General features: G+C 40.6%; 1 protein-coding gene across 1 annotated transcript in view; it reads left to right on the forward strand.

The window, feature by feature from the left end:
* Positions 1–13,981, forward strand: part of rsrc1 (arginine/serine-rich coiled-coil 1) — a 117,315-nt gene that overhangs the window by 17,585 nt on the left and 85,749 nt on the right. The window contains exon 4 of the mRNA XM_068317225.1: positions 5,794–6,015. Coding sequence (XP_068173326.1) covers positions 5,794–6,015 — 222 coding nt within the window. The remainder of the gene's footprint in view (positions 1–5,793; positions 6,016–13,981) is intronic.

A 13,981-nucleotide genomic window follows, 5' to 3' on the forward strand; every position in this document is an offset into this window, starting at 1 on the left:
ATTGTTTTTCCACAGAGGATGGTGATTGGGAAAGGTCAAAGTGATCGCCAATAACTCTTAATCAAATTGGTCAAATTGTTCTGTGAGTATAGATTCTTGTGCTGTCTGCAGAATCCCCACCTATATATCTGAATAAGCTCACTTGAAAAGTCACTACCTGTCAATCATGCGCCCAACCAACTGTGGCGCCCAACCAATCACAGCGCATCTGCCAGAAGGAATCACGTGAGCAATATGGCGTAAGGCATCTGCTATTTTAGGAGAAGAAATAACCATAAATGGACTTCCCAGTTAACATAATTTTAGAGTGTCATAATTGTTCCAACAATTTTCATGTTTTTGAACAAAGAGTCCAAACAAAACTGCAACAAATTCTGAGTGAAACTAGCTGGCTAGCACGAACAGTCTGTCCAGCTATGGTTTGCGTTTGGAATGGGACAATCGATTTAGTACCCAAAATGCTCCTCGGGCATCTGACAAACGGTCTTTAAGTAACTACATACAGTTCCGTTCATGTAGTCAGCTAACAAAACTATCAATTCTCTAAAAATCCTTTTCCACTTGCTCTTTTGACAGGTGCCTTTTCCTTTAACATTAGCTTCTTTCCCAATCTCACCGTTAGTTAGCCTTCTTTCTCCAGTTAGCCTTCTAACATTCATCTACAGCTTCGCAATGCCCGCCCAGCGCAATCCATGATTTGCCAACACAAAGTTCTAAGGTCACCATGTTGATTTTTGACTACGTTAGGTGCGCTTGGTTTATAATACCATACAGTCTGCCATTATTGTTTTATCGTGCATTTTCCACAGGTTCCCGCTAGTTAGAAGCTATACTAGAATTACGTTGTACAAGATTAAATGTACAAATATTGTTACTTAAAAAAAACCCCAAAGCATTTATCAAATTTGCTGAGAAATAGGACTGAATTTGAAATATCATGCTTTGGTTTGGAGCCATTTCACCGTAACTCTCTGTTAAAGTTCATTTTCAGTCTTGCCACCAGACTTTTTTGCATCAATGTTGTGCTGCAATCGCTAATGTCCAAATCAACAAAATCCATTTATGTAGGCACTTGCGCATATCGCTTACTAAGACTTCTTCCAAACACTTCTTGTGAATTACATTACTGCCACTTAAACAACAAAATAAACACCAAAGTTGAGCAAACAGCAGCTACAACCCTGCACAGGACACAAATGTACAAATGGAATTCACCATTGATCATGTCCATGTCTGTACTTCCTGTCATCTAATGGTGTGCTGAACTGTGGTCTTTGAGCCTTACATTGCGGTGAAAAATTTCACATTCTACAGGTTGGTTCAATTCCTTTCCTTGACCATTCCCAATCCAGTCAGTACCTCTGACTCTTTTTGACTGTCAAAAACTTTTCTAAAATTTTTAGCCGAAAATTCCCCACAAAGTTCTCACAGTAGCGTGGCAAATCTACAGTTTACTGTTACACTGAGTATTTTAGCATTTGGTATTCAGCCAGAGCCAACATTCAGTTGTTTTTCATATAGGGTCTTTGGTGTGTTTGATATTACACTCTCACCAGGTGGTGTATAAAATTAGTGACTGATTAATGTGCTTGTCTCTTTGTATAATTATTCTGAACTACAATAATGTGAACTATAACCTGAAGATGGTTCACCTCTAGATGCAGTACATTCTTCTTGTTTCACTCATTGATACTTTTAGATCCCTATCGCTCACATTGCAAACACTTGGTCACTAAACACACCTTCAACATGCGTGTTTTGCAGTGCGCTGACTCCTCTGAATGTGAAGCTCTGCTAGACCTGGTGATTAGGCTAATTCTGGTTCCTTTCTCACAGTCAGAGCCGATTTGAGTTCAAACAACTTTTGACTCTATCATGGATGTAGCTTGAAATGTTGTAAAGTACAGTGCTTGCTAAAAAAGATATTGAAGCCAAATTAAAATGACTGATTTAAGGAAATACCGAGTACAAGTACACAAAATAACTGTTACAGTTTGTTGCATCCACTTATGGGTCCCATTCCCTACACCATGTAGTATGAATAATTACATTCTGCTTCAAAGCGGTGATGTATTGTAATTGTTAGCGTTCGTGTGTTCGTCTGTTTGTCCGTTCGTTAGTCCATCAAATATCTTCGCAACCGTTTCAGATAGAAAGATGAAACAAAAAGCACATTACTCGGGCAGAAAATGAGATGATGACCTTGAGAAAACTTGGTCAAGGTCAGATTTTAATTCTTGTACATAGGATAGAAAGACGAGGGAGAAGGCCAGTGTAAGACCATAAATCTAAGCTAGTGCTTTGGTCTATGAATGTGTGTCAGAGCACTAGCTTTGATCTTCGACCTATGCAAGTAGGTCTGGGTAAAATTTTGAATCCAGGGGTGTCGCGGGATGTTGCAATCTGTGACTGCCTTGGTTCTAGTTATTTAATTGAGTTTGGATTCCATCGGAGACGTTCACCTGTATCTGACACTAGTGGTATCACGTAGCTTCTATTAATGTCCAATTTTCAATGAAAACAGAAATAGAATACAGACTGATAAGAGTAACACACCATCCAGCTTCACACCCGACCACATAATTACCCCAATGGGCTGTGGCGAGGGATCATATCCTGGTGTACGGGGGGTCAGCAGCGATAAGCTTCAGCCGAGCTCCCAACATGCAGCATAATTACTCTATTGATAATTCTCCTGGAAAATGGTCCCAACCAATTGCGGAGCTACGATTTAATGGATTGGACGGCAAGACCACGGAGGAATGGAGGAAGTTGTCTGTGAGGGAGCAGCCTGTTTGTGTGTGCGGTTGGGGGGTTTGTACGTGGGTTGACCAGCAAGGGCCTTTATTACAAATGAAAATATGTTTAGGTCATAGGGAGACCCATTTTCCATGAAGATAATAAGGGCAATAAAATGTAAAGCAGGGGAAGAGCCTGGTATGAGGTCCAACTGTGTCCGTTTATCTGTGTGTGTGTCACAGTGTCCCGCATTAGCTTATTTATTCCCAGCTTCAAATTAGCTAATCATTCTCCAAGGGAAAGGACTTGGTCAGGAAATTGACATTTAGCAGCATAGGCTCACTCTATTAACTACAGTAAATTTAATTTGCTGCACACCCCAGAAGTGGACTGTTTTTTTTTTCCCTTTGCCGTCAGAGAAAGTAAAAGGAAAGGAGATTGAGACAGGAACAGAAAGGGAAATTCTGTTTATTGCATCTGCTGCTTCTGGCCACAATTTGCTTGGCTGAAAATATAGGACTTACGATTGGAACACTGCATCTCTTTTGTATTCCCTCTCATGTACGGTTGATTACAAATATACACAGACATTGTCAACACATGGATTCACAAAATCCAAGGGCCGTTCGGGCCATTGATGGATTATCTCATTTGAAGGCTTCAACCCCCTAAAACGCCAATTTTTTTGTTTTCTTTCCCCTTTTAGCTGTGATTCCCTGGCTTCACTTGTCCAGTAAACACAATATCAAACATACTAAATCAGATGTCCTGTGACTGATGACTGCTTTCACCTCCTCCATGTTTCATAATCATGATGTTTGATATTCACTCCAGGGTGTCTGCTCGGGTATCTGTTCTACATCTGCTCAAATAAATCTTGTGTTGTTGTAACTGGTGTTGAAGTTACCAGTCAATTAGTCAGTCATGTAGCTGACAAAACATTAATCCAAAACCGTGTTACTAATTGATTGATCGCTGAAGTAAAACTTACTGGTTTGGAATAGAGATGCAACATCAATGAATTTGTCAATTGAAAGAAAAATAGCATGGGAATTTGTGCTAAATAGAATTTTTTTTCCATTTTCCAAGCAACATTTCCAAATATTTTCTTTACAGAACTTATCTAATGTCATGTCATATCCAATAATAATGACAATATTTTGTAACTGGTCTGCAGAATTGTGAGAAATTATTGAAGACTGACATTGAAAATCAGCTGAATATACTGTACAGGTACTAGTGAATTTTTTTTTTTCCAGATAAGACTGAAAACTGAAATCGACATTTGTTGTGTAAGGTTTAGTCATAAGAAAATCAATTGTTAAATTATAAGGACAAGCCTACACTTTATGTGCTGATTTGAAAATAAATGAGGTCATAATCAAAGTAATTTTCTGAACTGGCACAGATATGTCCACGTTGATTTATTTTTACTGGCATACAGAGGACACGTTAATTCACATCTAGGAAACTTGAGCTAATCTTCTCCCCAAATAGATTCACTTCTCAAGACCTCTGCTGGTGCCACATCTCTGCAGTGATCAGGACCACCCCTGTCTAATTGATTGCAACAGTTGTCAGAGTGTTGTCTGTTTGGATGGTGACAGGTGTCTGAAGAAAATGATTAGTTTTCTGTCAGCAGAGGGACAGCCCTGGATGTCCCAAACTGCAAACTAATAAAAGGGGGGAAAGCAATAAAGCTCGTGGACAGCAGGTTTGACTGTTTTTATAGACAAATCAATAAAATGATAAATGACAGAAAATAACGGAAACTCAGCTCCTGATTTCTACTGGGGTTTCAAATCATAGTCTTTACCCCCCATGTACACGCACACACACACGCACACACACACACACACACACACACACACACACACACACACACACACACACACACACACACACACACACACACACACACACACACACTCTCTCTCTCTCTCATAGAATATGCTGCAACATTTCGTTTTGTATTAAAACAGATATAGTCATTGATAAACACACACACACACACACACACACACACACACACACACACACACACACACACACACACACACACACACACACACACACACACACACACTCAGTTGTGTGTGTGTGTGTGTGTGTGTGTCATAACTAACGGGAGTAAATCTGCTGTAAATCTTTTTTAGACCAGAGGGCTAGTGTCAGGATCAATACTGAGCACAGACCTTCGTCTGAGCCCGTCTCTAATTGGCTCCATTTCTTTAGTCTACTGTGTGTGTGTGTGTATGTGTGTGTGTGACTGTATTATTAGGTCTTTTCCATGGAAGGACGACTTTGTCGACTACAGACAATGTCAGTACTTGTGTTTTTTTTTCAAATCAGTTTGTTTGGTGACACAAATATGATATGATTGCTGGGTAATTATAAAGTCACCATCTCCCTGAAGTTGGTCTTGTATTGTGTTAACTCTCATATAATTTATTTAAGTTGGTCTTTGGAAACAGTTTGACTTCATGTAACATTATACCAATTTAAATGAACAATAATTAGTAAAATTGTTTATTTCCTGAAAACTTAAATAGCCATAAAATGTATGTCTATAATTCTGTTTTACAGAACATTGGAATTGACCGATTCTTTTCAAGAAACTTTAAACCTTTTAGGTTTTCATGGTGTCTTTACTGCCACACATCTCAAAGTTTTTTCCCACTGTGGGAAATCTTTTCCTTGCTCCAAGTAGTCCCATTTCTGTTTCCTATCACTTTTGCCACACACGTGTACACATGACAGCTAAATGAAACATTCTCAGTCGCATTTAATGGGAGTGATTATTAGGTATGCTGGCAAATATGGACCCGTTAAAGTAAAATAGAGGCAGACAAGGCAGAAAGGGGATATAACTTACGATGTTGATGGTGAATGATGCACACACAAAAAAAAAATCGGAGGTGACTTTTCTTTTTGGTAAGTCAGCTCACATCTTACTTTACTTTCTGTGAGAAAGGACAATAAATACTGAATTTGTTGTACCATCTGCTGGATATGTGTCCCTAAATATGTCTTGTTACTGCTTTTCTATTTCAGGTCTCATTCTCGACACCGGCGGTCTCATAGTAGAAGTGGCAGCCGTAACCGGAGGAAGAATCGCATTCACAAAAGGAGCCACAGTCACAGGAGGAGCAGCAGCAGAGAACGGGATCGGAGCCGGCGCAAGGGTCGTGACCGTGAGAAGGAGAGAGCAAAGGAGAAGGACAGAGGGAAAGACAGGGACAAGGACAAGAGTAAAGACAAGGCAGACAAAAAGGGGTGAGTGAAGATTGATCTTACCTCAACATTCACTCATATGCAGGTGAACATAAACACACCAAATAAGTGTTGGGTCGGCCCAGCTCAATCCAAACTGCAGGCGCCACAGGACTACAAAACATTTTAGTCCTTATAATACAGACTTAAATATTGAGGTCAGTCTCATCCACGCCAACTAACTATCCATCACCTCACGCTTCCATCCATCAATCCATCATACCTTTCTTCCTCTATTTCCCCTTGCAGTCAAGCACTAGGATGCAGTGGCCTTGTAATATGACAGAATTCCCTCTTGTAAGAGAAGATGTCATGGAGATGTATGAATAGTTGCTTGGTAGGAGTGCTGCATAATTCCAGTTTGTAGAGAAATGTTTGCAAGTATTTTTTCCACTGTTCATGTCTTGTGTCTTTGGCTCCACTTTTCACCCTCTGGGCCCACCTGCAATAAAACAGCACCTATAACAAGATCACATGCATCTCTGATTGGATCATACCAAAAAAAAGAAGCGAGCACTCCTTATCAAAGGAGGAAATGTGAACAAACAACACTTGCAAGCTTTTGTCTTCCACAGTTCATAAAACACACAGGTACACACTGAAACAGGTTTAGAGGACAGTCTGAGATCGACCCTCACTGATGGTGATCCTTATTTATCCGTCTGTTGTTGTTTAATCAGTTAAATTAGATGATGAAACATTAGCAAAAACCGGGATGAAAAAGATTGCAGGACATTGAAGAAATTTTTAAAAATTTGTTCGTTGCTGTCACAACACCAAAGTTTTTCTTGAGAAACTTTGTAAGCTCAACATCAAGAAAAAGTATATTTTTCTGTGAATCTTAACTGATAGGCAATTTTCACACACGATATACTGTATATACAGTGTGTATATATATATATATACTGTATATAAATAACTGAGGAAATCATGTGAATGAGTAGAATTTTGTGTCAAGCATTTATTTATTTTCAGTATTGACTTTAAAACCAAGAACACACTCGATCCTTGTAAAAAGCTTTTATATACTTTCCATATATTAAGCTTCAGTGTTTTGTTCTTATGGCGATGTTATTGGTCATCAAAGAATTCTCCATTTGAATGAAGATTTTCTTTTAAAGGACAAGTGCTCTGTTTATTCAAAGCTATTACATATTGCCTTTCTTAGATCGTTATCAGAAAAACAAATAAAGCTATCAGTGAAATGTAAGACCAACGAACTATATCTATTTTCTTATTAAGTCTTCAATATCCTTCAGCATCGATATGATCTCTTTCTTTATCTGACCCCCGCTTTAGCTTCTCTATGCGGTGTGTGTGCTAACATACATAGCTAGTTTGCTGGTTTGTGCATTCGTTTTCACTTATTGCTTTCTTGTACAGTCAAACCTCGGTTTTCGAATGCTTCTGTTCTCGACCAAATCGGTTTTCGACAAGAAAATCCGAGAATTTTACGTCTTTGAACTTGACCAAAATTCGGCTCTCGACCAAACCGAAAGAAGCCGAGTGTACCTGAACGCGACTCACTCGGGAGCCGAGCGAACTCGAATGCCCAGGATGCTTTCCTCCGTAGCGCATTCGTGTTCAAAGTTCGATAGGATATCTTTTATTAAAATAAAACACAGTGTCTATTTCTACCCTTTTTTATTTATGGTAAAAAGTATACAGTGCAGTTTATGGTGTAAAATAGTAAAAAAAAACAACTTAGAAAAAGTTGTTTTTTAGACTTGGAACGGATAAAAATTATTTACATTAATTATAATGGGAAAAATGGTTTCGGATTTGGAACAACTTGCTTTTCGAACAGCCTTCTGGAACACATTATGTTCGAAAACCAAGGGTTGACTGTATTTCAAACTGTTGGTCTTGTTGACTTGACTCCGTATGTGTTGACCCTGACGTGGTGTTATTGATGTCCAAAAGCTACCTGATACAGATGATCCTGTTATTCCCAAAAGTCTCCAAACATAGCCGAGACTCCTAACAAGTCCGCTTTAAGTAGAAGAAACGCAAAAGCAGTGAGACATTTCAGGAATATGTAAAACATAACTTTTTACAGTAAAACCTATCCCTGACAAGCCATTTCTTTCCCCCTGTCGCTTCCATTCTTGTTCATTTTTCTCTTAATGGGGGTAGGATATTCAGCAAGCCCCCATCTTTACCTCTTACACACAAACATTCATGCATACGCTTGCACTCTTTAACATTTACATCCAGGTTTCCTTGCCGGGTGGTAGGAGAGGAGTAAAGCGGTGTGATGTTGATGGCAGGGCGGGGTGAAGAAGAGGCTCGGCAGCTTCATAGTGTCTGTCAGGATGAAAGAGGGCCCCCTCAGAGCGGCACCCTGACACTGACTGTGTGTGTGTGCGTGTGTGTGCGTGTGTGTGTGTGTGTGTGTGTGTGTGTGTTGTCATCATTAAACATTTAACACTCCTCTAGTATGACAGCAGGCAACTTGGTGCTCCAGCGGCATGTTTTCATGCAAAATTTATTGAAAAAGACGAGCAGTTGTTAAGAGATCTTGTTGCCTTTCACCAGTGGCAAAGGGTAAGTGGTGTGTGTGTGTGTGTGTGTGTGTGTGTGTGTGTGTGTGTGTGTGTGTGTGTGTGTGTGTGTGTGTGTGTGTGTGTGTGTGTGTGTGTCTGTGTGTGTGTGTGTGTGTGTGTGTGTGTGTGTGTGTGCATATGCATATGTGTATGTATGTGCTAATGTGCATTTACCCAGTTTCATTTACAGGATCAGTAGGTCATTTTATTTTTTCTAATCCTCTTGACTCCTAAACACAGAGATAATCCGATAATCCAACAGTCTAAGCAGTCCTGTGCGTGTGTTTCTCTTCAGCAATAAGTGTTGAAGAGCAGTTGTTCCCATACAAATGCTCATCAATGCCATCTGATATTAACCTGTTTAACACCGTTAGCAATACATCAGTGCACAGTTCGCATCTTTTTCTCATAAAATATACACAAATACTGCCTGTCTTTATTTTTGTTTTTATTTTTTACAACCTTTTTACAGTCACTCCTTGTGGTCTGAGGTAGGTCAGGTTATAATTAATAGATGTGGTTGGTTATTGCATTCCTCAGAAGGACAAATATACTTTGCTGGCAGACACACATCTGCTCCCAGGCAGAGAAATGACAACAGCTTAGTCTGGATGTAACTGTACTCCTCACCTGATGTTCTGAACCAATTCCAACCTGTAATTAATGAGCAGAAATGTAGAAACTACACCTAACAGATGGCTGTTTCCACATAAAAAAGAAAAAGGTTGACAGGTTTAAAAAAAAAAATTCTGTTCTTAAACGTCCCTGCATCATTAAATAAATCCAGTGTAGGTTCAGGCTTTGATCAGACTTGAAGGACTTTTGGTTACAGTATGCATAGAGTACAGTTAATGTACTCACAGTCACCGGTACACATTACTCTCCTTCTTTTCTCTCCATACCCTCCTCCAACCTGACTCCTTTGTCAAAGAATTGGTGTCTTTTAAAGAGCCGCCTTCATCTGATTTCTTTGTGCAGTGTTGACCTTTTTTTTTTTTTAGCCTTCCTTCATAACCCATCACCATCATAGTGGAAGAGCATTGGTTGGCTTCCTTAATCCACATCCTCAATCAGACAGGTCTGCCCAATTAGGTTGAACTCCTTGTCTGTGCCAGGTCATGGGATGAGCAGTGGTACTTCCGACTCAATTTAATGTCATTTAGTCTGAAATGGGGAAGAGGATGAGCACCGGAGGCACAGATGGCAACCTGGAGACCTTTCATGGTAGCAGAGAGCCATCGTTTCCCGGTGCATGTAAAATCTGAGTTGGTCTAATGAGCTTAAGGTTAAAGAAATCAAATGACTGCCTGCCTTCTCATTAAAGTCTTTTTGATGTCTTTATCTACGAACAAATCATTTAGAAAATTCTTTCTACTGCAGAGTGGCAGGACTGTAACTGCAACCATTTTTTGCGTCCATAAACACCACGTTTCAAAAGTCCGAGGCTTGTTTTGTTGAAGTATTTAATTTTAGTATGATTTTTCTGACATTTGTCAAGAGAGCATTCCCATCAACCTGTTCATTCCCATCAGTTTGTGAGTATGATTATTTAGTAATTCCTCTCATTATTATCTTTTTTCCCAGACAAGCTAAACAGAACCCAGCTTCACCAAACGGCTATTGTCAGGACCCGCAGGCCTCAGTTTGGCTAGCTTTCCTCCACATTGCTCAGCCTTAACCTCTGGAAGCCTAAAGGCTGCGAGGCAGAGAGAAAATAAAACAAGACCCCAGACACAAGCACACACACAATCACACTCATTGCTGTTGATTTTCTCTCCTTCCTTGCTTCACTCTGAGGAAATGATTGTCTGCTTCTTTGCCTGTGTTGAACATCTATCAGCTCATTAGTGTTGGTAATACACAGAGAAAGTAAGTGTGTTTGTGCGTGTGTTTGCACGTAAGTAGCTCCTGCCTGCAGCATCCCATCAGCCTACTGGGAGTGTGTGTGTATGGGTGGTGGAGATGGGACCACTGGCTGCTCCTTTGTGTGTGTGTGTGTGCGTGTGTACACATATGTGTTTGTTTTCGGTCTTGCAGGACTCTAGGCTGTGTCTGGCTTTGGGAGTGAGTCTGGGGAGGTAAGACAGACTTCAAACACCGTCCTTGGAAGGTTAGGATACACTCACATTGACTTAAATCAATGAGCTGTAAGTGTGTGTATTATTTGTGTGTGCGTCAAGGGGGTAGCCTTGTGGCTAGGAGCGAGAATAGACATGGGTGAAGCTGAAGAAAAGTAGGTGTGCTTGTGTGTCTGTAAGTATAAGTGTGTGTAGTTTGGATGAGGGTGGTTGAAATTTGGCTGCTACCTTTTTGCAAGGGGTGGACACACACACACACACACACACACACACACACACACACACACACGCACGCACACAAAGTGCTGCGATTTCTTGGCTCATGGCAGTATGTAGTCATTAGGTTTTTTTTATGTTCACAGATAATCTGATTGGATAAAAACAGCGTGGTGGTATCGACTGTATCTCCACCAGATTTAGAGGAAGGAAGGTGAAAGCTCTGTCATGTCCCGCCTCCTGGCTCTATGACATTTGTCCAAATCTGAGTTTAGGGCAAACAAAAAGCAATGAGTGTGATGATTATAAAAAACTGCCATAATCTTAATGAATCCCTTTTGATACCTCTAAGCATGGACCAAACAGTTTTTATCAACTACAGTAGTGTAATCTAAATTCAACAGATCAACTCAAAAGTCAAGCAACGTCCTTTGAGGTGAAAGTTTTGTAGCTACATACACAACACATATACAGTAAATCCATGTCAGGTTATTGTGATTCATCCAAAGTGGGATCTTCTCACCTATACATCTGAATAAGCACACTTAAAGACCTCACGCTGTCACGCTGTTTAACTCCACCCACTACCTGTCAATCACGGCGCCCAACCAATCACGGCGTATCTTCCAGAGGTAATCATGCAAACAATATGGCATAAGGCAGTGAGAATTTCCACGTGTTCCCGATAGTATATAAAGAATATTATAAAGATGAATATATTTGACAGTATGTCAGCTGAACACAGAATGTGACACAATATGCTGAAGGCTGATTCCCGTCTCAGAGGGGTTAACAGCAGTCAGCAGAGTCCCGAAAGGGGGCCACTTTATTTTTACATCCCACTGTTTACAAAAAGTGGAATATAAAAATCAATTCTTCATAAAATATTTCAGCATTTAATGATAAGGTATAAGAAAAACTTAAAGGTACCTGCAAAGAACTGCAAATCTTTTTTGCGTTAAGTTACTGTAAGAAATGCTGCCTGTGTGTGTGTGTGTCTGTGTGTGTGTCTGTGTGTGTGTCTGTGTGTGTGTGTGTGTGTGTGTGTGTGTGTGTGTTGTGAGAGAGAGAGAGAGAGAGAGAGAGAGAGAGAGAGAGAGAGAGAGAGAGAGAGAGAGAGAGAGAGAGAGAGAGAGAGAGAGAGAGAGAGAGAGAGAGAGAGAGAGAGAGAGAGAGAGAGAGAGAGAGAGAGAGAGAGAGAGAGAGAGAGGAGAGAGAGAGAGAGAAGAGAGAGAGAGAGAGAGAAAATCTGGCCACTATAATCACAGGAGAGACACCCTTAGTGAGCGATAGAGAGCTGTGACAATCCACTTAGTGTGCTCTATAATCTGTTTAACCATTTAGTTGAGTTGTTTAAGGAGTATTCACACACTCACACACAGACACAGACACACACACACACACACACACACACACACACACACACACACACACACACACACACACACACACACACACACACACACACACACCCTGCAGGCTGTAGCAGGGCACTGGGCAATCTGCCTTATGAACTGGAGAGACATTGAGACCAGTACCACATTTACAGTTGTATGTGTGTCTGCATGTGTTTTTGTGTTTGTGAAACCTGCTGTAGCTACTAAGAGAGGCCAGGTCTGGAGCATGATGACAGAGACCAGAGCTGGCCAAATTGAAGACCCCCAATCCAACTCCTCTCTCTCTCCTCTCCTCTCCTCTCCTCTCCTCTCCTCTCCTCCTCTCCTCTCTCCTCTCTCTCTCCTCGAATTTTGCTTTTCTGGTTTATGGCTCTGAAGAGGATGCAGGCAGGATTATGAGCAGCAGGTTATGAGCAGCAAACATGACAGGCCAGCTCCGATTTAGGAGGGCTATGTAAATATGCTTGTCGACAAAATGTTTCTTAGCCTTGAGTATTTCTTTTTCTGTGGTTCTCTCTCTCTCTCTCTCTCTCTCTCTCTCTCTCTCTCTCTCTCTCTCTCTACTCTCTCTCTCTCTCATCTCTCTCTCTCTCTCTCTCTCTCTCTCTCTCTCTCTCTCTTCTCTCTCTCTCTCATCTCTCTCTCTCTCTCTCTCTCTCTCTCTCTCTCTCTCTCTCTCTCTCTCTCTCTTTTCTGGAAAAGCTGAGTAGTTTTGGTTTTCAGAAACCAAGTGGTAGCAAAGGCAGGGAGGGGAACGAAAAGAGAAGATTTTTATGAAGAATGATGTGTAAAAGAGACACACCGTTAATGTTTAATTTTCTCCAGACTCCAGTACTTATTCATCTGCACCAGGGGCTAAGGAAAGGTGTTGACTGAAGTCTTTATGAGGAAGACTGAGAGTGGGAATACATTATAGTGAAAGATGTTCTTTTTTTTGTGGGAGAGAGCAGACAAAGTAACATAAAGAGAAGGATAGAAAAGACAGGGAACAGATGAGTCTTCAGTCAGCAGGGAACACCTTTATTCACGCATTTGAACCTCCTCTGCTTTGAGACAGAAATGGGGCTCTGCAGGTCTTCCTTAATGACATTGATCATTATAAGAATACCTCCTTGAGAATGGATAAACAGAGCTTCAGATATACAGTGACTCAGTGATGGAAAGGTAAAATTGTCAGAGTGAAACATATAGTCATAATTCTCCTTGAAGGTTTCAAAATCCGTCACTATTTAAAACAAAGACTTGTGTGTATTTGTGTCACCGGTGGGCTTTGCTCACAGATTTTTTGGAAGAACAGTAGCTATCCTGCCCACTGCTTCTTCAACACAAGTTGAGATCTGTGGACAGGTTTTCTGTTCATTCTGTATTAATATCTCACATCACTCACAATCTCATTCAATCTCATGCATTCTCTCCTCTTCCTCTCTTGTCTCCACTACCTGCTTGTTCTCTCTAGCGTGTAAAATTATTCCATGTTTTTACAGCTTCACTGCCACGACAAGTCTTTTTCACTTGTCTTTCTTACTGTCATTTGTTTTTGCTTCCTTCTTTATTTCCTTCTCTCCCACCCCTGCTTCTTTGTTTCTTATTTGTGTGCCCTAACCTGGGGGCATGGGAAGTATGTACAGTTTTGTATACAGTCTTGGGCACTGCCATTTAATCAAGAAAGTGAAATATGCAGTAAACACACACACACACACACACACACACACACACACACACACACACACAC

The sequence above is a fragment of the Antennarius striatus genome, chromosome 6, assembly GCF_040054535.1.
Source record: "Antennarius striatus isolate MH-2024 chromosome 6, ASM4005453v1, whole genome shotgun sequence".
NCBI lineage: Eukaryota > Metazoa > Chordata > Actinopteri > Lophiiformes > Antennariidae > Antennarius > Antennarius striatus.